The sequence below is a fragment of the Sarcophilus harrisii genome, chromosome 4 (assembly GCF_902635505.1).
Source record: "Sarcophilus harrisii chromosome 4, mSarHar1.11, whole genome shotgun sequence".
NCBI classification, from domain to species: Eukaryota; Metazoa; Chordata; class Mammalia; order Dasyuromorphia; family Dasyuridae; genus Sarcophilus; species Sarcophilus harrisii.
In genome coordinates, this window is record NC_045429.1 from 133,175,310 (window position 1) to 133,202,642 (window position 27,333).

At 36.6% G+C, this 27,333-nt stretch overlaps 1 protein-coding gene across 4 annotated transcripts in view; it reads right to left on the reverse strand.

Annotated features, from left to right (window-relative positions):
• The window catches only part of SYNJ2 (synaptojanin 2), a 132,433-nt gene that overhangs the window by 24,624 nt on the left and 80,476 nt on the right, over positions 1 to 27,333 (reverse strand). For all 4 annotated transcript variants that reach the window (XM_031937565.1, XM_031937564.1, XM_031937567.1 and 1 more), the window contains exons 8-17: positions 25,766 to 25,938; positions 24,825 to 24,906; positions 22,557 to 22,706; positions 22,302 to 22,467; positions 14,018 to 14,209; positions 11,705 to 11,786; positions 10,177 to 10,317; positions 7,636 to 7,828; positions 4,354 to 4,512; positions 1,351 to 1,507 (exon numbers count right to left, since the gene is read on the reverse strand). In XM_031937565.1, the coding sequence (XP_031793425.1) occupies positions 1,351 to 1,507; positions 4,354 to 4,512; positions 7,636 to 7,828; positions 10,177 to 10,317; positions 11,705 to 11,786; positions 14,018 to 14,209; positions 22,302 to 22,467; positions 22,557 to 22,706; positions 24,825 to 24,906; positions 25,766 to 25,938 (1,495 nt within the window). The remainder of the gene's footprint in view (positions 1 to 1,350; positions 1,508 to 4,353; positions 4,513 to 7,635; positions 7,829 to 10,176; positions 10,318 to 11,704; positions 11,787 to 14,017; positions 14,210 to 22,301; positions 22,468 to 22,556; positions 22,707 to 24,824; positions 24,907 to 25,765; positions 25,939 to 27,333) is intronic.

Consider the following 27,333-nt stretch of genomic DNA (forward strand, 5'->3'; position numbering starts at 1 on the left):
CTTTCTTTCCTTTTAAGGGCCACCTAAGTAGTTCTTTTAAGATCCACTTAAGAAGATGCCTTGTCTGATACTCTTAGCAGAAAGCAATCTCTGCCTCACTTCCAATGGCATTAGCTGCACTTTGCCTAGACCCAAAATGACATTCTTCTTTGTATGATAATTATCTTCTGTATCTATTCCCTTCCTTATTAAAGATTGTAGCCTCCTAAGAGGCTAGTAGCTGTCACTTTTCATTTTTTGATCCATAGTGCCTAGTATAGCATCTTCCTTATTACATATTGTTTAATTGAATGTGGTTAAAAAAAAAAAAAAAACCAACACTAAGCTAACACCATCTCAAACTATTCACACCAGCATATAAGTTCAAATTTGGGAGATGCGGGCTCATGCAGATATATTTATATCATAACAAAGGGCACCATGAATTTAATATTGCTTGCATTTCTTTGTAGCATAAGCGGAATAAAATTCTTTCTAGGTCCATCAAGCTTATCATTCAAATTTGATGGCACCCTTCACTATATATAGAGATTAAACATTTTGCTTAGGGAATAAACTTGGGAATGAAATTGCTCCGTGAGTCTGAGAATATTTATTCTGACAAGCCCCACTTCAAAGAGCTTGGCATAGTGACATATAACACAACTGCTGAGTAAATATTAACTGACAGAAAATGGACTTTTTTTTATCTGAGCGTACACATTTCCTAGCACTGAATTCTAGCATATTTCCCACGAGAGAAGCTTAGTTTGAATATCTTGCTTGTTAAAAAGCATGTCCATTTCTCACAATTTTTATCCATCTTGAATGCCCAGCAGGGCACATAAGAAGTATCTGTAGGGTGCTGAAATAGTTAAACTGTCTACCCAGCTAAATCTTGACTTATGTTCATCTTTTCACTTTTGAATTGGCAGAATTTAGCCAAACAGAATAAGAAGGCAAAGATTTGAATAAGCCAGATAAAAAGATGCATGTGTAAATGTACGTGAAAGGGTAAAATTAAAGAGTGCCAAAGAAGGCGAAAGATGAAAAGTCACATCTTTTGAAATTAACATCCTCTTTCCTTGGACAGAACTAAAATGTGATGGTAGCACAGTGAAAAATTAAAAAGGGTGGCAGCAGACCTCATGCCCTAAAGACAGCCCAGGTGGAGATGGTCCAACATTATCTCCCAAAACTTAATGTCCAACTTAAGGGGCTTTGGATATTCTAGGCATGCATTATGTATCTTTCACAACAAAAATCTGATATGATTTTTGGATAAAAGGTGTGCTTAGTACACATGAGACTGTTTTAAAAAACTATCACTCTGAGGTGCCCAACATTTCTAAGTCTTTCATTTTCACTGACCTGTTTTATCAAGAGGATGTTTCTTCCTCCACCATAGCACCCTGTCAGTCCAGGCTGGGGTACGACACTTATCACTTGTATCATAAGCTTCTGAGCCAACATCATATTTGTACGTGGGTCCAAAATTAATGGTACCTTCATGAAAATCCTTAAAAATCTATCAAGAAAAAAATCAAATTGCCATCTTAATTCTTCTTGATTTTCTGTGTCAAATGCAAAAATATTGTATTACCAAAACACTATATGTTAATATAGCTTAATACATTCTTTAAACTATAAGTGCCTAAAAACAATGCTGAAAATGGGAATAGGAGTTTTAAAAAAAATACAAGAGCAAAAAATGTTGTCCAATGGGTTGAATGTTTCAATAAGTTAATAATTGCTAATAATGAAATAATCACGAATAACTAATATTAAATAATTAAAGTAAGTAGGCAAAATAATGCCATATAAGAAGTGCTGCTTTTGAAACCAAGGGACATGGTCCTAATACTTTTTACCTAGATAACACTGGGCAAGCCACTGTATCTCTGTGCCTCAATTTCCTCCTCTGTAAAATGAAGATATTAGCTCTCTTAAGATTCCCCTCAGCTCTTTAGCCTTATGATCCCATTCTCCATTTCCCTGCCTTTCTTCAACATAAAGTTTCTCCTAACAATAGCAATGCTTGGGATATGGTGAGAGCTGGCCCAGGTATAACCTTATGACTTTCAGAGTTCACCAGACATGGAAATGGGAAAGTAAAAAAAATATCATTAAGCAATACCTATGGAATGGATTTCTTTGTATATATAAAGCTCTTCGCTATCAGTGCTGCTGATTAGGACAGAGACAGCATAGCAGGAAATTTCAGAGAAATTTCATTATGGTTAATAAGTCAGTCTTCCATTTGAAAACTACTTATTGGGACCATTATCAGGTGGAACTCCATGAAACTTGTGCTTTCTGCTTTGGCCCATCCTACCAAAATAATAATAAAAGCTAATCTATGGCACATTTTACATATACTGTCTCTTTTGATCCTCTCCATATCCCTATTGTTGTTCCTACTTTACAGATAAGGAAGCAGAGACTGTAGGGTTGTACATCTGGCAAATATCTGAGGCCAGATTCAAAGTCAACACAAGTCTGGCATTCTATCCACGGTGTAACTTAACTGCCTTGATAATACTAATCAGTTATTGAAAGAGTTGAAAAGAAGAAAGATACTGAATGATAGAGAATTAACATCCCCTACATAATTCAGAATATCTACAGCATTTCTCTTACTGATATTCATGATATAAGGAACCCCTGAAATGTATACAGTCCTATGTTAGAAAACAGGAAGAGATTCAAATGATAATAGTATTATGTAGAATTGGAGACAAAAGGAAACAATGAAGTCTCCTACTCTAACTCCTTCATTTTCCAGACACAGAAAGTGAGGTCTAGAGACATTAACTGACTTAGTAGTAAAATGGCAGCACCATGATTCAAACTTTGGCCTTTTGCCTCCCAATATAGCATTCTTTCTATCATGCCATACTGTCTCCTCTAGACCAAATCTCCAGGCAAATGTATTTTGAAAACTGTTAGAAATATAGGTTAGCATTTTAAGTCCTAGGGGTGAAAACATCCCATTCCATTTTATCAATAAAATAATCCCCTGTGTTTAATATATTATGAATGTACATAAAGTCATACTGAATACTAAATATATTCAGCCTCTCCACACAAATACCAATTTTAATCAAAGCTCCCCAAACGGCATTATTTTATGACCCTTGTGCAGATGCACTCCTAGCTCAAGAGTCTCTGTCCAAGTATGGAGAATTATTTATGGTCACTCTGATAAGTTACAACAGACTTTAATAAAGTAGAACAAAATACCATGCTTGCTGTGCCTATTTTTGAGACTTGCAGCATTATGAACTTTATTTTATTGGCAGCCAAAGCTAGTTTCCACTTGGACAAAAATTTCCCTGCTTAGCTGGAGTCAGAAGTAACTTTCTCTTTGTATAATTGTCAACTCTTCTTCAAAGTTCTCCAAAACGTATCCCTTCATTTGAAACTACTCTTTTTGATCTGGAAATGAACAATTTTTTTTTTTGCTGTGAGTCATATTACACTTGAGTGAGCAGAGCAGGGTAGGGGAGGAATATGTGTCAGTATGAGAAATATAACATAACAACCACATACAGACTCATTTTTGTTGTTCAGACATTTTCAATCTTGTCCAACTCTCCCTGAATCTATGTAGGGTTTTCTTGGCAAAGATACCAGTAGGGTTTGCCATTTCCTTCTCTAACTTATCTTTTACAGATAACATAGGCAAGTAGGGTTAAGTGACTTCCTCAGGGTTACATAGCTAGTAAGTATCTAAGGCTGAATTTGAACATCTTCCAGACTCTAGGCCTGGAGATCTATCCATTGTACCACCTAATTCATATATACTTTCTACCTAATTAGAAATACTTAGATTCATAGGATTTAGGGCTGAAAGAGTCATCATCTAGTCTAACCTCCATTTATAAATAATGAACCTGAAATTCAGAGTCCAACATCTCCTTCCTTCATTCCTCTCTAGGTTATATTCCTCCCTGTTCAGGTCTCTCTCTATAATGTCCCAGAAACCCCTTCTACTCATGGAGACTCATTCTATCCCAGAAACAACTTCCTCCCCTGAGGTCTCTCCCTTAGATTGTCTGGACCCTCTCAAGGTCCCTTCAAGAACAAGTATCTTCATCTCTTTCCACTCTTATTGCCTTTTCAATTCTCTTTCATGGGTAGTCTTCTACCATTAGAATGTAGTAAGCTCCTCGAGAGGAGGGACTGTTTGCCAGATCTTAAAACAGTGACTGGTCCTTTTTGGCTTGATATCACAGAGATACTAAAAGGCAAATAAAGGTTTTGAGCTTAGAATCTCCTATCTGATTGATTACTCATTGAAATAAGCCAGTTCAAACTAGCTTTCAGGAATGAGTGTTCTAAAATAAAGTATCTAACCCCAAAGTGGCTTACTTTTCCGCTGGATTTCTGCAGCTGTAGCTGATCAAATTCTAAAAGTTTCTTCCAGTCTTGTCGTTTAACAAAATAGAAGACTTCTTCATAAGTAAGATCAATTCGATAATTGAAATCTCCACACCAGAATACATAGTCATGAGAAAAGACACTTCTTCCCTGGTTGTGTAAAAACAAACAAACTGTTAAGAAAAGCATATTTTCATAGAAGTTGATACCAAAGGGAGGGCAGATACAGAAACATATTGTAAAATTGGTCAATCAAAATGGCACATAGAATCAGTCTCTTTAAAAAGAAACAAAAACAAAAACTTTTTTTACTTCAAAAACCTAAATTTCCTTCTTAGATATTTCCAACTAAATGCTCTATTTTAGATTAGTTATCATCAAGTATTTTGGAAATGAGTTTCAATTGCAAATGGAAAACATCTACAGCAATTTTTAAAATCAATAATAAATTAATAAGCACTTTTTAAAAAAAAGTTCAACCTCACTAAAATTAAGAAAAAATGTAAGTTAAACTCTGAAGTATTATTTTGTAGCCATCAAATTAACAAAAAATATAAAGACACAATGAAATTACACTCTGGCAGAGTCGGGGAGAAACAGATACAGTCATTCACTGATGGGAGAATCACAAACTTGCTGAATTTTTTGGGAGAGTAATCATTATGCAATATCAGCTCAAAGTTTTCAAAGCAACACTTATTTGTAAAAAAAAAAAAAAAAATTAGAAGCAACTTAAGTGATCAACAGTAAGAGAATGGCTAAATAAATTGCTAAGGAAGGGCAGTTGGGGAGTGCAGTGGATAGAGTACCAAGCTTGAAGAACTGAATTCATATCCAGCCCAAGATTATCTACTAACTATGTGATCCTGGGCAAGTCACTTGCCTCAGTTTCCTCACCTGTAAAATGGAGAAGGAAATGGCAAACCACTCCAGTATCTCTGCCAAGAAAGGGTCACAAAGAGTCGGACAGGATTATAAAATAACTGAACAATAATGCTTCTTTCAATGTGGCTACCTGTCCTAGCGGATGAAGCACTGAATTTGGAATCAGGATAATATGAGTTCAAGTTCTACTTAAGATAGATTTCCACTGTGATTTCCTTTACTTTAGTAATATATTTTACATTTTAAAATGACAGATTAACCCAAGCACTTAATATAACTTAGCAAAATGAAATTTATGAAAATTGTCACAAACTTCCTATTGATGCCATTTAAGCATCTCACCATTACCTGCAGATACAGCATATTCCTCTATCTATGAATATGCAGCTTCCCCACAGCAGGCAGTCAGACAGTCTGAGGGAGCTTAAACAACAATGGGTTAAGATCAGTCTTTTATCTAAATATTTTGTCTAAAATTTTTTGCACAGTGTCCTGACAAATTATACAATAGATGCTTATTAGATTGACCCTCTAGAATAGTGGTTTCCAAACTGTAAATTGTAGAATTACTTTAAGCAGTTTCCAAGTCCAACTGGACACCAAGAGTAAGGTCATGAGGCTCTTTACTTTTGCCACTATAAATTTTCTCAATCCAAACAGCATATTAGCTGAACTAACAGTACGGCTATCCCATCCCTACCACCAAGCTCATTGTTACTCCCACACAACCCCCAACCCCAAATAAAAATAAGCGTACATATGTATGTATGTGTGGTGTATAAAATGTAACTGTTATATAACTATAGGTAGAAATAAATATATGTAGTCACATATACATATGTGTATATCTGTATATATGTGTATTCACACATAATACACACATTTATTCTGTTAAGAGGGACACATCAGTGGATTGAATTTGAGAATGAGGAAGATCTAAGTTCAAATTCTACATCAATCCTTTACTATGTGACTTGGGGTTGGGGACCTCTTAGCCTGTTTCCTCAACTCTAAAATGGGGATAATTAGAACACTACTTCATAGGATTGTTATGAGAATCAAATGAGTGAGATAAAATAAAGCAAATTGCAAACATTTAAAGCACTACACAAATGGTAGTTATGGTAATATATGTGTGTATGTATGTATGTATATTTATAGCAATTGTTATTAATGGCACATATATATATATATATATATATATATACACACACATACACACACACACTAACTACACATAACTATTAACTATAAATGTGAATATTCAATAGCTATACTAACTATAAAGCAAAATCTTTTTTCTTTTAAAGAATATTTTTAAAAGAATTTTTAAAAATCTGACACTTTTGGGTTTCAGATGGGCCACTAAAATGATTTTTTTCCCCAAAAGCTCAGCAAGAAATAAAATCATACATTTATAAAAACAGAGTGCAATGAAGAATTTAGAAAGCATAAATCACATGGCAAACTATATCCTAAATTATTTTGTATTTTTCCTTATCTAATGCACCCAATACAACAAAAGTCATGACACAAAATAATGAAGAGAAATTTTAGCAGTGAAATTTTATATGCAACATACAACCCAGTTAGAATATAGACAAAGAAAATAAAGTCACTGTCAAAGGCTCGATATCAACATGACAACTCCACGAGCAGACGTCAACTAAATTATCTGTTCATAAGAACCAAAAGAATGTGTAAATGGATAAGTGCAAAATCTAACCCCACTGGGACAATCCAGGGTTTTTCTAATAGAAAGCAATAGTACAATTCCAATTTCCTTACTTGGGAAAACACCACAGACCCCCATATGGTCACTAGAGGGCAACATTGTGTATGTTATGGTCAGCTTCTCACAGTTGGCTCCCCATTAGGGAATTTTCTAAGAGGTGAGAGAATTATTAAATATGAATCAGCTTTTATAATGCTTCCTATCTGATTTCCATAGGAATAGTAGCCTTACTAATAAGGGCTGAGATGCCTCATAAACACATATGACATTTTGAATCTTGGTGTAATTATACTTTATTCTAATTAGACTCAAGGGTTCTTTGCTTAGTTGCCCAAAATATTAGTGCAAACCACTGAAATGTTTGGGAGTATTTCTTTCTATCCAGCATTTTATCTCTTGGGAAATAAAATAGAAATGACACATCAGGAAATTTACAAAAGGACAGAGATATACAAAGGATGAACATATATAAAAGACAAATGTACTAAGATAGAAATTAAATTCAGTGGGCAGAAGTGACTGCAAAGTCGCATAAATTGTATTCTACTCGCTTCCCTACCACCACCATCATTCCCACACTCCACCAGGCACCTCAAGATAGTTTCAAGGGTCTGCCCACCAAATTCCAATTCCTTAGATGTGGAATTTCTTACCATGGGGAAACTGAGCTTCTGTGTAATCTCTTTATAGTCTTCATTCCTTTCTTTCACCTGTGACTGTCCAGCAGTCAAATGACTACAAATAAAACAGAAGCTAGTGCTGTGGAACTGAAATCGGATGCCAACGGCGCCTTTGTTCCCAGCTTTTCCTCCCATGCCGGTCTTCACTGTATCAATTGCTACATCCCTGGGATTCAAAAACAACAAGGAAAAAAGTTGGTTTGATATTCCTATGTACAGAAAGATAAAACCCAATATAAAAGAGAGCATTCAAAACTTCCTGTATCAATTTGCCAATCACATCTTTAGTAATCAAGAAATACTTTACTATACCCTTGTGAAGACATTCCACTTGTATTATCCTATTATTAAAAAATGTTCTTTAGCCTGATGACTGGTTACTATATGGCAGTGAGAAGGTACAATAGGATTTCAGAGATCTTTATGTCAGGCTTACTTTTAACCAAGCCCTGTATCACAAAAGGTATTTCATAAAACTGAGGAAGCTAAAGATTCATTTACTCTTGCTTTGTACCTGCTTTTTATTGTTTGATCCCACTTTATTCCACTCCCAGAAAAAATATGAATTCATATTTCTGGGAGCACTCAATTTGAATGACATTATTGTGACCCAGAGGTTGCCATGAGTATAAAATATTCAGGAGTGAACATCCAAAAATATGGCATATTTGCAGAACACAGAAAAATGATGGCTACTTGCAAAGGTCTCCAGAGATGGTTTCAAACTAACCTTTGTTGAGTGAGGATTCTTATTCTCAGTTATCTGAACATGAGATAGAGTGGGCAAATCCATGCCATTTCAAGTATATTTTTTAATATTTAAAAAAAATCTTTTAACCTTTTAATGGAAAAAGCCATTGACTGAGAGAGCCGCTGGTATAGCAAAAATTTAAATATTTGTTCCTTCATAATCATTACTCAGATCATAACTTGTCAATGGTACCTTGGGGAAGAGGTGTGCTTAACTCAACAAACCTGAGGCCAAAGGTACTATTAATTCACTGAGGGCACTGGTATTAGTAATCTTATGCCATGTTTCTAAAATGCACAGGATTCACCGAGATCCTTTGCTTTCATTTGAGAACACTAAATCAACCAACTTGGTTATATTAAAAATTATTGTCATCCCACAGGATACCCAGGGTTAAAGGAAAACATATTAAAAGTTTAGTCTTTTGCAATCCTTATTATGGAAAAGGACTAGAATGATTGGAAATCAGGCTGTGGATGTTCAGAAATAAGTGTGCTATTTAAATGTTGCTATGGTTTATGTCCTTAGGGTCCCCTAGGATGCTGGCTGAGGTGTTCAACAAGGGACAAATATATTTAATTAGGGAGGAAAAATCCTTAGATTCAATGATGTGGGGCCATAAATCACATTAACCAGAAGAAACTGGAGTAGATGTAAAATGATGTGCTTGGGGCTAAGACTCAATCAAAAATTAGGCAGATATCTTCAATGAACTCAAGGATAGGTTCATTTAATATAAAAGAACAATGAATACTTCCATTTGAAATAATATAGCAAGTATTTATTAAGCAAACCTATTATGTTTTAGCACTTGGGCTGCCAAAATAAAAGATAAAAATCCCTATTCTGGAAGAGGTTATTATCTATGGAGGTCAGGGAAATGGCAGAGTCTTCTAGGAAGAAAAACTTTCTAAAATTTCTATTTTCAGAAATTTAGAAGATTTTTCACTTTTAGAAAATAACAATGGATGACAACTTTAGAAGCTTTCCAACTGCAAAACATACTTTGGAATCTTTTAAAGAGAGATGAAAGAATTGACATTTTTATTTAGATACTCAACTTTCTTGGTCACAAAGTCTACATTAAAAAAAAAAAATCACTAAGAGATTTCCTTTCCTTTGTCCAAATTAGTGTTATGATTTTAAATATCAATGACAATTTGCTAATATTCATTAAAAATCCAAAGTCAGCTGCCTGGGAAATAGGAGTCTCATTCTCCTACCTAGCATCACACAATTTAATCTTTTAGTCAGGGGGCTTACATAAATCCATATAAAAAACCAGTTAATCTGGGTGAAAGCTATAAGATGGGGAAAACCATCATCAAAAAAAAGGAAAGCTTCTTAAACTGTGGGTAGTGGCCTCCCATAAGGGCACATAACTGAATGTGGGAGATGATGTGAAAAATTTGGCAACAGTAAAACCTTTCTGAACATAATGACCAAAAATTAATTCAAAACCAAACTGTGACAAATCCAAAGTGTTTCTGGCAGCATTTGCCCATGTTGCACTGCTTGACTTCTGAATGGTTCTAAATACAAAACATGCATACTTCTCACTGTGCATGAACAAACACTGCCAGAAATTTGAGACAGGATTGTGTAAAAATTTTTTGGTTGAAAAGAGGTCATGAGTAGAAAAAGTTGAAGTCCTGAAATAGAGTACAAATATTTGTAGCTAACTCCTGGCTCCCCCTTCTCCCCCCACCCAAAACAAAACAAAACAAAAACAACTCCTCTGTAAGTAAATCCAATTTTCTTACCTGATAAATGGAACATGGTAAGGGCGTACAAAGATATAAAGGCAGACGCCTACAAGCTGAGCAGAAGTCAACAGAATGTACCTATGAGACCTTGAGATAGCCTTCTGAAGTTGCTCTCCCCACATTTTTCTATTGGTAGTGCTAGAAGAAAATAAAATACAAAAGAATGCTCACATCAGTCATTTGGCTGGAAGACTGTTTTTATTATTCCAGTTCTCAAAACATCATCTCTTTCTTTCACTATTGAATGCATGTTGTTTAATCCTAAATTATGTAAGCACAAGGTTCTTTGAGGGCAAGGAATGGTGTTTAAAATAAACCATCACAGTGTTTTATTGAGCATTTAAAACTCTTGATAACCTGGACCTTTTCTACCTTTCCTACCTTAATACTTTACTTCTCATTCATTCCATTATCTAGATTCTGTGCTACTCCTTGACTCATAAGCCTCCACTTCCCATTTCCTACTCATCTCAACCGCTTTCCTTCCCTCTTTTCCATTACATTCTACTTTCTTCAGGAGGCCTTTCTTGATTCCCTCTCCAAGCACTGGCTTTCTGTCTCAGATTCTATTCCAGCTACTCTCAGAATTTACCTTGGTAAATTCTTAGTCACTTATGGTAAACTTAGTCACTTATGTGCTCTGTCCCTCATTAGAATGAAAACCTTTCTTCATATTCTCAATATTTAGTACAGCTCCTGGCACACAGCAAATAATTAAGTCTTGTTGTATGACTATTGTCTTTAGTTTTTATATTATGTTTCTTCCCCTAAACATACCCTTCCTCCCCTACCCAGAAAGCTGTCATATTTATTTATCTCTCTATCCCATCCTATTCTGACCACCATATTGGGTATGATAACTTGCAGAAAGCAGATGGAGATGGAGGTTTCAATAAATATCTGCTGAACAAAGGAACTCAACAAATATTCTGATATTAAACATGACCACTAAATTAAGGTAAGGGTTCAGATTATATGGCTCTCTGATATCTTCCAGAACTCTTTTCTTCTCCCAGTAGAAAAATCTGTCAGTTATTTTTGCCTTAAAGTAAATTTATAAAGGGCCACTTTTCCACTTTGTCTGGGTATCTGAAATTAAAGTGGATTCTGACTCAATATGTGTTATGTGCAATATGACTGTTTAACACACACAGTGTTTCTCTCATCATCATTCTTCTCCTCTTCCTCCTCATCTCTCTGGGGGAAATTACTTTGGTTTTGGGGAAGCTTAACTAAGGTATATCCTATCACTTCAGAATCAGGGTCACTTCAGAATTTATTAAATAGGTTCCTAAGAAATTTTAACGAACAATCTCAGAGGATATGACTGAAACAGTATGCTTTAAGCACTAAAATTAACTTAAAAATGAAGTTACTAATAAATTTTAGTTGGTTGCATTAAAGTTTAATGTTAATATTTAGATAACTTTTTAAAATATCCTAACACATTTATCATGGTCAGATCTCTTGTGTGTGATTCACATTACAATCCCACTCACCCCAACCATGGTACTTTCTTACTTACCTAGCATTGACAATATTTCCTGCACTCAATTCTACCATCTCTTCAAATCCCACTGCAAATATGTCAGCTGGGCTGCTGTCATCTGGGAAGTAGAAATCGAGGGAGAAAGACATAAAAGAAAAAAGTTCAGGTTCTGTGAACCCCAAATTATTTAGAATTGCAGGGTGTCAGCAATGGAAGAAATAATAACATTTTAAAAGTGCTTAGTGTATTCCAGTCACTGTGTCACGTGCTTTACAATTACTATTTCTTTTGAGCCTCCCAACCACCCTGGAAGAAAGGTACTATTATTATGAAAAATATATATATATCAAAAGCATTAATAAAAAAAATTAAGAAGAAAAGCAAAACACATAAAGGAAGTCAATTACATTGAAATATCATTATGAAGATGAAAAATTCATAAACCTCAGTTTTGTAAGAGGAGAAAGGAAGGGAGAACTGGATGGGAGAGAGAAGGTGGGGGGGAAAGAAAATAATGAGATCTGGGGATTCCATGAATTTAATTATTCATCCTATCCTTGTTCTCCAAAGCCAAAAACAATTAAGAGGCAATTACAGCAATTCAATGAACTTCATCCAGCCAGATCATGTCATTCCAACATCAGGTGGCTGGCCCCCAATCTATTAGTAGAAAACATACCTCCCTCTATTCTAGCCCTTCCCATTTCACTCCCAAATATGTAAGGGAGACCTCTGCTAGAGGGATCTCAGTTATCTCCAACTGTATTTTTTTTTTGACTGCTTATTCATTCAACAGGTCAGCCATGAAGTTAACTGGCTTAAAATTTCCACTTCTTAACAGAGTAACTTGGCAGGACTAACTAACATTTCTTTCATTTTCTTAAACCAACGCTTCAGAAGGAAAACTGGAGAGCTTTTCTTACTGCAAACTGATTTCAATTCCATAAAAGGCAATAATTTTAGTATAACCTTCAAGAAGAGTAAAGAGAGTCTATTTCATTGTATTTGGGAGTTTGTCAGTGAAAATCTAATTGGTTTCATGGACTTGGTGTACTAAAGTCTCATAGGTTTTCCAATGCATTCAAAGTTAATAACTGGTATACTATTTACTCCTATAGAAACTCCCATTTAGTTATAGTAAGTAACTTCAACCCCTTATGAATTTCAAGCTCAAACTGTCTCCCTATGCATGAAACAGGAAGGGGGGAAAGGGCAAGAAAGACAGACGGAGAGAAAGGAGAGAGAGAGAGGGAGGGAGAGAGAAAGAGGGAGAGAGGGAGAGAGAGAGATTTACAATGTGTATGTATAAAAGTTCAAGAATGGGACTTAAAATGCAGCCTTGAAAGTTTGCCAAGGGAGCATCTGTCTATAATGTAAATAATCACAAGGCAAGTATGTTAGTGGGATCCACAAAAATACAGCAATGCAATATTGCTAACCTTTTCCAGAACTATAAAGGCATTGAAAATGGACCCAACTCATGAGGGAGGTGTGAAGGGAATTGGGAGAAGAGGGAGAAATGCATTCCTCCAACCCTAAAAGGGTTCTGAGATCATGGACTGGCATGTCAAGGTACTGAGTCATAGATTTAGAGCCGTTAGAGATCATCTGCTCTGGAGATTTTTAACCTCAGGTTTGTGATTTTTTTGTTATTTTGATAATTGTATTTCAGTGAAATTGATTTCCTTTATGTATTGTATTTTATGCATTTAAAAACATTATTTTGGGAAGAGTCCCCTCCCCAGGCTTTGACAGACTACCAAAGGCAAGTCCATGACCTCATGAAAGCCAAAGCCCTGGATGTGGTCTTACTCCTCATTTTACAGAGGAGGAAACTGAGGCCCAGAAAGATTATATGATTTGTCCAAGATGAAGTAAATAGAAAGTGGCAAGACCAGAACCTGAGTCTGGAATTCCCCAACTCCAAATTTAATATTCTTTCCACAGGTATGAACAACCAAAAAGACAAATTGTGTATCAATTTAGAATTACTTTAATTTTGGAGGAATGCAAATGCTTAACTAGCAACATTCATTTTAGCAAAAACCTGGTTAATTTGCTTTGCTAGAAAAATTCCAACCATAACTTAATTTCCAGAGAGAGCAATATTTACTGTTTGTCCATTATAGCAGAAAAGAGTTTAAAGTTTAAAAAAAAAAAAAAAGAAGGGGAAGTGGGAGAGAAACTTAAGATGGTTTTTAACAGGGTTTTTAAAACATTCTGAAGAGTCAAAATTCCAAATACCAAATTCTTAAATATCAGTAATTTCTCAAAAAAAGGTCAGACCTGGGAACTATGTTAGCAGAATTAAGGAAACTTAAACATGGCAGGTCAGTTTTCTGTTCTTACCTTGAAATTCAGTAGCCCCTGAAAGTTTGGGAGAATCCAGCAGCCAGTCAGTTAATTCTCCAGTGCCCAGAAGATTACTTCTGAATTGTTTTCCTCCATTTACATTCCAGGTTCCCATGGCAATCCGAATTCGTTTGAAATTGGTGAATTCTGACTGCCGTTCTGACATGGCTTTTAAGATCCTTGGAGTCACTATGAAGAATATGTAGGGAAAAAATGTTCTGGTGCAATTTGAAACCCGCAAGACATAAAAAGGAAATCAAGTCATCATGGTATCAGTCTGAATCAAATTTGTGAAAATGATGGGAAAGAAAGCAACTTGAAACCACTTAAAAAAAATCCCTAAACCCAGTGATATAATTACCAAGTGTCTACCACAAAAGGATTAAAGAAAAGACCCATATATACCAAAATATTTAGGGAAGCAAAGAAATGAAACCAAAATCGGCATAGGCCAAATGGGGAGAGATGTATGTGAATGTAATGGACAATTACTGAGCCATAAGAAATGAGGAATCCTGGAAGGACTTGAAGGGGCCAGAGATAAATATGGCAATTTCATCATAAGCTCTAAAAAGTCTCTGTATAATGGAAATTCTCAGTTCTATAGACAATCTTCTGATTCTTTGTATAGTGAGACATTTATATTTGTTGAAGTTTGCTTACACAAAAGAATTTTTTGAAAAATGATGGACAAAGTATCTTGAAAGTACAGGCTACTGTATAGCAATGGTACCATTAAGAATTTTCTCTAGTGTCACAGAAACTCAGGACTAGAATATGATCCCACCCAGCAAAATCACCAGGACTCAATGAAAGTGGAGTGTGTGTATATATGCAACTCTTCCAGGAAATCTTCTCCCTAGAGATTACCTAATTTAAAAAACAAAAAACAACAACAACAACAACAACAACAAAACAAACAAACAAACAAACAAAAAACTGTGGTCTTTTTTAAAAAAGGATTTTCTTATTATAGTCAGATTTTAATGATCTACTTTTTATTAACATTCACTGTACTGGATAAAATGCTAGAATCTGCCTCAGACATTTACTAGTTATGTAAATCTAACTATTCTGTGGCTCAGTTTCCTCATCTATAAAAAAGGAATAATAACAAACACCTTACAGAGTTGTTATAAGAATTAAAGGTGATAATATATGCAAAGAACTTTACTAATCTTAAAGTGCTGTGTAAATGGTATAGCTATAATAAACATTTTTTTTAACCAGAACTAGGGATTTAATGGATGTAGGGTATTCCCCCCCCCCCCCATTGAAAAAAATTCTCTATACCCATGAAGGTCAGTACATTTTCTGCAACTTAAACTCAAGAGAGTTCCCTAGGCCACAGAGAGGTTCATTGATTTGTCCAGAGTAACAAGATTAGTTAACAGAGAAAAGACTTCAACCCTCATCCTTGCAAAGTTAGCCCCTGTTTGTCTGTTCCACATTGCCCCTGAGAGGAGGCAAGCATTGGAGGATAAAGCCTTCCCCTTGCATTTATGTGCTTCAAGTACCAAAATTCTTATATATGAAGAGAACTTTTTTTTTCATTTTTATTTTTTGTTGAGGCAATTGGGGTTAAGTGACTTGCCCAGGGTCACACAGCTAGGAAGTGTTAAGTGTCTGAAATTTGAACTCAGGTCCTCCTGACTTCAGGGCTAGTGCTCTATCCATTGTGCCACCTTAGCTACTCCAAAGAAAACATATAATTATTTTTAAAAAAATAGGAAAAAAAAGAATAACTTTTTATTGACAGAACCCATGCCTGGGTAATTTTTTACAACATTATCCCTTGCACTCACTTCTGTTCCGACTTTTCCCCTCCCTCCCTCCGCTTTCCCCAGATGGCAAGCAGTCCTATACATCTTAAATATGTCACAGTATATCCTAGATACAATATATGTGTGAAGAACCAAACAGTTAAGAGAACATATTCTTAACTGGTTAGAGAGAATTCAGTGAATCAGCCTTCAGGAATTTGGGGGGGGGTTTTCTCCCAATTGTGCCATATATTTAAGGGTTACAGAATCCGTTAAAGTGGAAATCATTTACATTTGTGACTAAGCATTTGAGAATTCTCCAATGGGAAGATCTTTTCTAATTATGAAAAGATATATTTCACTAGAAGCTCAATGATGGAGCTCACTAACCACCTCCAGAGAGAGAGGTGATGAATTCCAGATGCAGAATGAGACCCAGCCAATGTGGACATTTGTTTTGTTTAACTATGCAGATTTATTACTAGGGCTTTTTTTTTTTTTTCTTTTTTCCCCCCTCAGTGTGGGAGGGGAAGTAGGAAAATAATAAATTTAAAAGTTTTTTGTTTTTTGTTTTTTAAAAACAATCTAATGATAGAATATCCATACAGCTAACAACTGAGTCTTTAGTTGACTGCCGCTTCCTATCCCAATGGTAGCTATTAAAAACAGGCAAAAAACAGTGAGAAGGACGAAAAAGAGCACTGTTTCTTTGCTGAAAACACTTTCTGCCCTGGTTTTCTTTTATTTTTCGTTTCCTTTAGGATGCAGTGATTGAATTTTCTTGAAAAACCTAAATGATTTTCATGTTCTACTCTCTAAGTCAAAGGAAAAGAAATCTGGAGTCAGTCCTATATCTGATTTTAAAATTTGGCTTCTCTTTTTGCATTGATCAACAATCATATTGCATGTACCAGCTTGTGGGAAAGTGAGGGGGGATAAACAAACAGAAAGGGCAGCTCTTTGGGACCACTGGGAATGAGATCCCGGTAATCTCTACCCATTGGATGGCTTCTCTGAGAACCTCCATTTGGGGAAAATGACTAGTCCTGCCATCCCTTCATTTCTCAATAGGTTGGGCTCCAGACGTCTCCATCATGGACCCTGACCTGACTAGTCACTTCTGCCCCTTATCCTACCTTTTCAGTTTCCTTTTTTTATGTTATCTTTCTGTTTTGAGGGCAACCATTTCTTTTAGTTTGTATTCATAGTTCCAGTGCCTAGCACACACTAGGTATTTAATAAATGCTCTCAGATCAACAATGAGACTCTTGAGAGCTTCTCTGCCCTGTCTAAGAAAGGTTTTCCATGGGCTGGACTTTAAAAAAAAAAAAAATGAAGTGTTTTCAAACACCTCCTAACTTTGCAGTCGTTCCCTCAAAGTCTCCATCCCAATTCTTTGTCCATTCACTTTTACTATTCCTTCATATGGTCACGGCTGTTGTGCACTCTGTTCTTTGTCTAGTTCTGTCATTTCCCTTACACTGTGAATTTCTTGGGAAAAGAAAAGGCTGTTTTTTACCTTCCTTTGTATATCCAGTGCTTAGCCCAGTGCCAGATGTATAATAGTAGGCACTTAATAAATGCTAGTCGACCGACTCTTCTGTGGGTTGGTAACAGTCTTCATTTGATCACTCACTTTCACAATCTTGGGGCTCTTTCCAATAAGACCATATTGCTTTACCTTTTTTTTTTTTTTTTTGTGGGGGAAGCATGGGAGGCTATCTGTGATTTCATTAGTACAGGGAATTCTTGATGAAGAAATTTCCTCCATGAATCCAGATCCATACCAGTTCAGTAACTTCTAATTTTAAGAGTTGCCTGGGATACAGAGAAATTAAGTGACTTGTTTGTCTTATTTTCCTCATCTGTAAAATGAACTGGAGATAGAAATAATAAAGCAATTGCTCCAGTATCTTTGTGAAAAAAACCCCCAAGACCTGAATGAAATGACTGGACAACAACAAAAACCAAACTCAAAGAGTTTGGAAGTGTCAAGGACAGGACGTGAATCCAGGACTTACTGACTATCACACAATATTGCTTCTCCTGTCTATATAACAGTAACAGTATCATGGCATTAACACTAACACAATTTATTTAACTTATTATTGGGCATTTTGGCTTCTTCTAGGCAGCTGGTTTAACTGAAAACATAATGCTGCTACAAAAAAAAATTTTTTTAAAGAGAGCTTTTTTATTATTGTTATCAGAATTTTCAAGGTATGTTTCCAAAAATGAATTAGATCATTCTTTTTCTAATTTGTAATGCTTGTGATGTACTATTATTTCAACATTTTAGCCAACATGTTTGTGATTATCTCACAAGATAAGAGCCTGAGAGCCAGTGTTATATGACAGAAAGATCATTGTATTATATGAAGACTTGGGGTTGTAGTCCCAAACCTCCAAACTGCCTATTTCTGAGTGTCAGACCCATCTCTACTATCTCCATTTTATTCCATATACATCGCATTTGTAGATATGTGTTTGTTTTCATGTTTTCTTCCCTACTAAGTTCTCTCCATAAAGAAAGGGACTACCTTTTACCTTTCTCTGTATTCCCAGGGCTCACTTAGCACAGTGTCTGGCACATAGTAGGTATTTAATAAATTTTTATTGACTTTTTACTTTCTTATTGGAATGTAAGCTCTGTATATTCATAGCATGAAATACAATGCTTGTTAATAAGTGCCTAATTAATAAATGTTTGTTGACTTGAGGTTCGATAGTGTTAGACTCACCCCTTCTGGGGTTTTCTGAGCAAAGATAATGGAGTTTTTTGCCATTGCCTTCTCCAGCTCACTTGATAAGGAAACTGAGTAAACAAAGTCACGTGATTTACCCAAAGTCACACATTTAGTAAATGTTTGAGGATAGAGTTGGACTCAGGAAGATGAATCTTCCCAACTCCAGGCCCACTCTCTATCCAGTGTCACCTAATTGATCTTCCTAACTGACAGATCTATAAAATAAAGGAGCTGTTAGTGACTAGATGGTTAATTAAGGTGTTAGCTAGTCACTAGATGATTTCTGAGAAGTTTCCAGCTTTCAAAAAATTCTTTGTTCCTAAGATTTTCTTCAATCGAATGGAAAGAGCCAAAATGCATTTATACTATTTATTCCATTTGTGAGAAATAAAACTGAGTTTCTCCCTACCCAAGGAGATCTATCTATTCATAGGAAATCATGATCCAGTTGGGAATGCATAAATAAAGTACATGGTGTTAAAAGCATGACACCAAATAATAGATGAATTCAATACAGCAGGGAAAGCCTGCATTTTGGCCTTTACCACCAGATCCAAAAGAGGATGAGGCTACGGAAAGAGAGCTAAAGTGACAAATCTTTAGTTAACCAGAAAGAAGAGCATAGAAATACAGCCAGCAAGTCATGTTTTGGAAGCAACATAAATTTCAAAGTTTCACCAAAAGAAAATCCCCCTTTAATTTTTTTTTTCTCTGATCCATATCCTATATATCTTAAAAGATCAACTTCTTTAGACAACAATACTTCCTTTCTTCTATGACTGAGTTACAGTCTAGAAACGAAATCATTTCTGTTTTGTTAGTAAACAAACCTCAACGGACATGCAATTATTTAAGAGATAATTTCAAAACTTCCTGCACTGCACTGGGATTGTGCCCAGAGTAAAAATCAAATATCACCTTGGCTACTGAAAGCAAAGTAAGAATATACTAGGAAATGAGATTAGGTGGAGGAGGGAAGAAAGAAAGAAATAATTAAATTACATTTTTCTCAGGCATAGATAAATTAGGGGAGAGGGGATGGACCTGTGATTTTATTTGTAGAGGGAGCTCCTCTACAAATTGCAAATTATATTTACCAAAGCTGTTTGCTTTTGCCATAGAAGAAAGGGACTGTGTCACAGTGGAATGAGCAATGGATTTGGGGTCAAGGAGATGGGGTTCTAATCTGTGTTTCTTCAACTATGAAATAATGTGTAGGGGGCTTTAGTCATCTATTCCAAACCTATAGCTATCCTTTTGCAGATCAAAAGACCTTGTCATTTATCCTGATGTAACATTCTCCAAAGAAGAGGTGACAAACCTGTCCTGATTGGTGAATGTCTCATGTAGTCCATTATATGCATTATGTATTATATCTTGAGAGCAAGGACTGTTACTATTGTATCCTGAGCATTTCGCACAGTACTTTGTACACAGTAAGAACTAAATAAGTGCTCATTCATTTATTCAGTATCTTTCTAGCTCCAGTTATGCTTCATCTTCTACTGCAGGTCACCTTTTTGTTATTTCCTCAATTTTTTCCCTAGATATCAATCCCTAAATCTGCTCTGGAACAGAAGTCCAATCAGTATTTCCACAGCTACTGAAAAAGACCTGCTGATTAACTCTTCTACTCACCATCCCCACAACCTCCCAACCTTCCAGGTCATATTCTCCTAAAGTGTTGACTCCTCCTGCTTTTGTCCTTATATCCCTGGGCTTAGCACAGTGTCTGGTTCAGGGCAGGTCCTTAATAAGTATTTCTGACTGATTAATGTTGAACTACAAAAGTTATGATCAAAGACTTGTAGGGTTAACTAGAAGCAGCCTAGTTCTGTAAGAAGCATTAAAGACAATGGAGAGACAGTCCTCATTGTGCTCCTGTACTTCCAGAATATGAACAACAACAACAACAACAAAAAATAAATAAATACAGACAGTTCCTACAATATAACAAAAGATCCAAACTAAGAGAGTAGCAATAAAGGGAGTTCTCAAAGTAGCAGGAAGTAACTAACCTAGTTAAAAGAATCCAGGATTTTAGGGATTTAGTCACAGCCTTTTACTTATTTTGGGAAAAGCAATACAACATAACAGAGGTTCTAGGTAACTAGGTAGGGCTGGCAGAAAAAGCCTGAAGAAACATTTAAGATTATAATATTCCTGAGGTAAGCAGGGAAGGGCACTGATGGGGATCAGCTCAGCCTTACAGTCCCACCCCTGTGGAGGTCTTGGGTAATCCCATCTTAATGTATCCAATCAGAAAGCCAAGTTATGATGTCAAACCCCTGAGGTTAAATTTCCCCCATAAATCTGTCCATGGCCTATGCCATCTTTGCTGAATCCCTTTTGGGTTAGCCTGCCAGTGGTCTGCCTTATGATGTCTAACTCTTCACTCCATCCCTCCCCCATGCTTCATGGTATCTTTCTCCTTGTTTTAGTTAACTCTTTTAAGGTGATAAACTGCTAATCAGTCATGCACTTACATCATATAATGTATTCTCTTTCTCCTAGTTAATTGTGAATTCCACTAAGAAATTTATCTTTTCCCTTGTTAATTGCTAAAAATCCCTTTTCCTTGCTAACTATATGCTCTCCTGATACTATTTCATATTTACCACTTCTGGTGCTTTTTTTACTTCTTCATTTTGTCTATGACTTCTTCTCATAAATAAATGTACCTTTTGGCAAAGGGAAAGGCCCTTGTGAGTTCTTCACATGTGAACTGCCAATGGCCCCAATATGTGGTGTGCCTATATCAATCTCTATTGCTTTCCTAAATCCCATCCACAGATGCCAAGGCTGACTTTAGAGTCAAGAAAATTTGGGTTCAAATTCTGCCTCTGAAACAAAACGGCAAAGTATGCATTTAGGCAAGTCAATAAACTCTACTTGCCCCAGACAATCTTGTAAGTAAGCTGCAAAACACTTGGTGGAGCCTGAATACAGATCAAAGCATTTTTTTTTTACTTTATTTTTCTTCGGTTTTTATTTTGGTTAATCTGTTTTCTTTTATAACATGACTAATATGGAAATGTTTTGCATGACTACACATGTGTAACCTACATCAAACTGCTTGCCTTCTTTATGAGGAGGATGGGAAGAAAATTTGAAACTCAAAATTTTTTAAATGCTGAAAATTATTTTTACATGTAATTGGGGAAAAATAAAATACTAAATTTTAAAAAGACAGTGAGCTACAGAGAGTTGTTAAACTGCATAAATAATAGATGTTGTTGGGGTTTTTTATTTTTTCCATTTAATCATTCATTGTTCTAGGAATTTTTCCTACTAGAAGTTCCCTATAGAGATCACTGTCTGGACCAAAAACAACCCTGAAACTCTACTATATTATCTGGACATTTACTAAAGTCATTGTTGCAATTCTGGGCCTAGCTTACTATTCTTCTTAATTCCTAAAGCTGATTAGCAGCCCCTCTTAAACCAGGTTGCTCATGAGGTCTGGATCCAGGGTCTTTAACCCTCAAAAGCCATTTGTTCAAAATTGAGCCTACGTTAATCCTTGCCAACCATTTTATTTAGTCACCAGTAGGTGACAGAGTGTACCAATGAGAGTAGGGATGGATGCTAATGGACCAATCCACTAGGGTCACTGGAACAAGAATTCAAAATAAAATACTCTGGGTCACCATCTCCCCATATAAATGTATATAAATACACACACACACGTAGATATATATGTGTGTGTGTGTGTGTGCGTCTGTGTGTGTGTGTGTGTGTGTGTGTATAGGAAGGCAGGTGACTGGTTACCTAAAAGGGCTGTGCTGTCCATAAGCATCCTCCCTTTCTCAGCATACTCATCCTTGTAGACATCACCAACCAGCAGCAGTTTGATGGCTTCTTGCTTTACCCCATCAAAGAAATTGGACTGGATGGTTCTAGACACAGACCGAGCCCCGTCCTTGAGCTTCCCGACCTGCAACGAACAAGGGCTCTGAGCAGGTCCGCCTTCCCAGGGGGCCCTCATCAAAGCGCGGCCCTGCTGAGTCCCAGATCCCTTCTTACCTTGGCCTTGCCTTCCAGGGCCCGGCTGCCTGTAAAGACTTTGCTCAGGTTGTGACCATTAAGAGACCACATGGCTTTGTATGACTCCACAAAGCGCTCAATGACTGGCTTTGAATTCAGTCCCAGGCTCTCCAATTGTAAGAGAAGAACCTGAAAGAGACAGGAATAAAAGAGACTTGGTTTCAAGTCAATTCAGCAAAATTAAGTGCCTCTTATATGCAAAACATTGATTAAGGTGCTAGGAGATACACAATATTAGGCAAGAAATGGTCCTTTCCCTCATGGGGCTTTCAGTCTAGTTAATGTATATATAGAGATATAGATATATAGATATGGATAGATATAGATAGATGTAAATATAGAGATATGTAGATATATAGACATAAATATAAATAGATATAGAGAGATATAGTTATCTACATCTGTATCTACAATATGGGAAGGAAGAATAAAAGAGAGATTCAGGAAGTGGAATCAACAGAACTTATATGTTAAATAAGGTCTGAGGAGAAGGTTATTACTTACAGGAGGGATCAGAGAAACTTCATAGAGAGGGTAGCTCGAGTTAAACTTTAAAGGACAGGTAGCTAAATGGTACAATGGAAAAATGTCGGGCCTGAAGTCAAGAATTCTCGAGTTCCATCCACCCACAGACACTTACCAGCTGAGTGACCCTAGATAAGTCACTTTACCCAGTGTCCTCACCTGTAAAAAGAGCTGGAGAAAGAAATGGCAAACCATTGCAGTGTCTTTGCCAAGAAAAACCAAAATGGGGTCACAGAGAGTGGCTGAAATGACTCAACAACAAGGAATTCAAGAGCTGAGAAAGATTAGGATTAGGCAACAAAGGCGTGGAGGCAAGCAAGCATAAAGTGTATTTGGGAGACAGAAGGGTTGAGTCTGGCTAGAACACAAAGAACAAGGAAGGAAGTGGCATGAAACAAGGCTGGAAAGGCAGGGTGGTGCCAAACTGGGGAGACTCTTGAAAATCGGGCGATTTTGGAATTTATTTGACAGATAATACGAAACCCTGATGATTCTGCACAAAAATCTGACATGACCCAAACTATCCTTGGAGAAGGTAAGACTGGCAATGATACAATGGAAAGACAGGAAAGAATAGTTAGAGGGCTGCTGGGGGGTGAGGGGGAGCATCAGAAATTGAAAAGAGCATAAAATGTGAAAAAGGAAGGAGAATGGATAGGATTTGGATAAATAAGGCAGGTAAGGAAAAGAAAGGCAATAATAAAATTTTAAAACATGGAGGATTAGAGTAAATGGCAGTGCCAATAAACAGAAAGTTTAGTCAAAAAGGCAAATGGGTTTGGAAGGAAAATAACAAGCTCCTCTTAAAAAATTTGACCACGATCTCATTTACATAAGTAAAATGAAATGGTAGAAGATTGCATTTCCTGGTTCCAGTCTATATGGTCAGCTTAGGCAGACATATTTCTTCAGCTTAAAGAATTTAGCAAAATAATGTTTCTCAAGACCATTTGAAAAGTGACTACAAGTGAGAGGTACCAAGCTCAAAGTGTACAATAAGACATACATTTTCAGATAGTCAAAGTGGGGATTTGTTTTCTTTGACCATGTGTGTCATCTGTTTTGTTTTTCTTTTTCCTCATCTGGGAGTGGGGGGAGTTGGACAAGATAGCCCCCTCTTACAAAAAAAGATAGGGAAAAAAAAGGTCAGTGAAAAACTTTTTTTTAATAAAGAGATGTGAAAAAAGGGGGAAAAAATCATGAATGAACAGGGTAAGCTTTGAAAGTTACATGTTGAATTTAGTATATATTTTAAAACAAAAGCTACTTGTATATAATAAAGAATAACTTACAAACTTCTCTTTTGTGTTCTGCTAATTTCATGGGAATTCCCATTTTATTCAGTTTGTTCAGGGGAGGGAAGGAAGAAGGAAAGGAGGGAGGGAGGGGGGAAGTGAGAGAGGAAGGAAGAAGGAGAGGGACAGGGAGAAGAAGAGAGACAGGGAAGATGGATGGATGGATGCATGGATGGATAAGAGACACCATAAAGCCATAGACTGACATATAGGTCATAAATTCACAGATGACACAGAAATTAGTCTCTTTATCATCAGTCCTTTCCTGACCACTTACTCCATCCCACCCACCCTGGCAGTTGGCCAAAGAATCAGATAAATCAATTTATCTTTACTCTGGTTCCAAGAAGTCCAACAATGGTAGCCTTTTGGTCACAAGCAAAAAACACTCAGAGATCACAAAATCTTCTAACAACAGGGGACTGACCTCAAGGGCTATAAAGCACTGTACAGTGTTTGTTCGATCCAAGCAGTCCAGACAGTTCATTCGCAAGGTACCTTTCTGGAAACTAAACGAATGATTGGAGGATAGGGGAGAAAAAAACCCATAATGTTACAAAGTTCAATTTACATCAGCAGAAAACTTAGCAAAGTGTCCTAAGTTTGAAAAGGGGAGGGGGAGAGGAAGGAGACAATCCCCTGCACCCTGATCACTTCACACCAGATTCTTGGAAGGACCTTTGATATTACTGATATGCTTGAGTAATAGCTAAGGCACATGAATCAACAATTTACTAAATTACCCAGAATCAATCAAAACTTGGGGTTTCTAGATAAAGGAAGATTTTTCATCCCTTAATGAGCAGAACTGTGTTGAATTCGGCCCTGTGCTTTAATCTAATGAACTCTAATTGCTAAACCTGTTCTGTCAAATGTTAGAATTGGGGTCAGACAATCTGTGATTCAACACTTGCAAATCAGAATTATACATCTATTAAAAAGCTGGCCATATGCCATTGTATTAAATATGTTCCAGACTTCTAAAAAGCCCCACAGAGTTATAGGTGATAGAAATTCATGGTTTCATATGTAATCCTCTTTCCCTGTTCTTTGTATATAGATTTATTCCTATTTATCATATGTATGCTAAAATTCATAATTTAAAAAATGATATGTATCTTTTTATATATATATGTTTTTGTGTAGTATACATATACAAGCATATTTACATATATAATACCTTTTTCTTTAAGTCATGAAGAAGCTAAAGGAGAAGACTAGAACCCAAAATATCCTTGTGGTTCCACCCCAAAATTCTAAGCAAATGATCCAGAAAACCAAAAGGATCCCGTTATAAAATGAACAGAATGTCAGACTCTCTAGTCATAAATCTACTTACAAAAATGAAGCAAACATTGGGACACTTACCGGGGACTTACATTCTTGCCCTTGGCAAAAACGTCAAATTCATCCCAGTGCAACTTTAACTGGGGCCTCAAAAGGTTCTCCAGTTTTTCTATTTTCCCTCCTTTGGCCAACTGATGGAAGTCAAAATTTATCATAGGTGTGTCTCCAGCATGGAAAGAGGCCCAAAGCAACTTCTGAGGAAGGGAAGTGGGGTGAGAAGAGAGAAGAAAAAAAGAAAGAGATGATTGCATATTTCCATTTACTGCTTAGGCTCTTCATGTGGTTAACCACGCAATTGGTTAGGTCAGGTTAGTCTTAAAGCTTATGATGGATAAATTGGTTTATCAGTCCAGCTCTTGAGAAGGAAGTACAGAAGGAAAATATGAAAGAAGACAACAGCACATGAAAAGCACATTTTCTGAAACAGGGCAAAGGGATCATTTAAAAAGAGAGGGAAAGCCAGATGTGGCACGGGCCCCTCCCTAAGCCACCATCTGCAGCCCACGGGCAGGAACAAACATCACATTCTCCCCCAGATCTCTAAGGAAATAAATAAAGTGAGTGAGAAAGGGAGCTATTGCTCTGTTCTTCAAATAGCACAAGGGCTGTAGGTTCACCAAGTGTAGCGCTGTGTTGCAGCTCTGTTCCTAAGAGCTGTTTCCCTGGGAACTATTTGCATGGTTCTTAAGGAAGCACGATGAGCATCTCTGTACATGGAAAGCCACGTCCTGCAGTTCCCCTCTGGGTAGCACCAGGTGATGGTCATACAATGACAAGCCAAGGGGGCGGTCCAGCACAGGTGGGCAGCAGTGCCGTCCTAGACCTCCCTTCTCAAGCACAGCTCCAGCTGTTCAAAGCCACTTACTCATAGCAAATGGAGAGGCTGTGTTAAGCAGCCACAGACCCAGGATTATAAAGAGCTTGGATAGGATGTGTCCATTTGGGCAGTTAAGGAATTATAGCAGTGAGAGGTGAGAGGTACTTTGGAGAATTATGGATTCAATTCTGAATTTTACAGATGAGGAAAACAAGACTTGGAGAGGGAACACATCTAATAATTAGCAAAGTAGAGTTAAAAGGGCAGCCTTGCATCATCACCTTCACTATCTGATATTATCAAGCCTCTACAACATTTCTACCTCCATTTCACTCACCCTTTTTTCAAAGGAATGTTGATATTTAAAGGCTGTCATCTAGATATCTTTGAATCTGAGGAACATTTCCACTAGCTGATAAATGACTTGGGTCAAAAATACTACTGGTTTCCATGTGGGAGGAAAAGAAAAAAGACTTTTTTTTCCCCTTTTTCTATAAAAGTAGCATTGCCAATTAAAAAAAAAAAAAGGAAGATTTAAAAAAAAGCAAAAAAACAGTTCATTTGTTGCTGTTAGCAACAGACAGGAAAAGCAGGTCTGGCCAAATAGAATTGGCCACCAGAATGTCTCTACACCATAGAAATCACAGAACATTAGAGTTGGATGAGATGTTAGAAATCACTTACCCCTCCCCTCCATTACCAACCCCTCTCCCTCATTTTACAGGTGGAGAAATTGAGGCTCCAAGAGAATAAGGAACTTGCCTCAGTCATA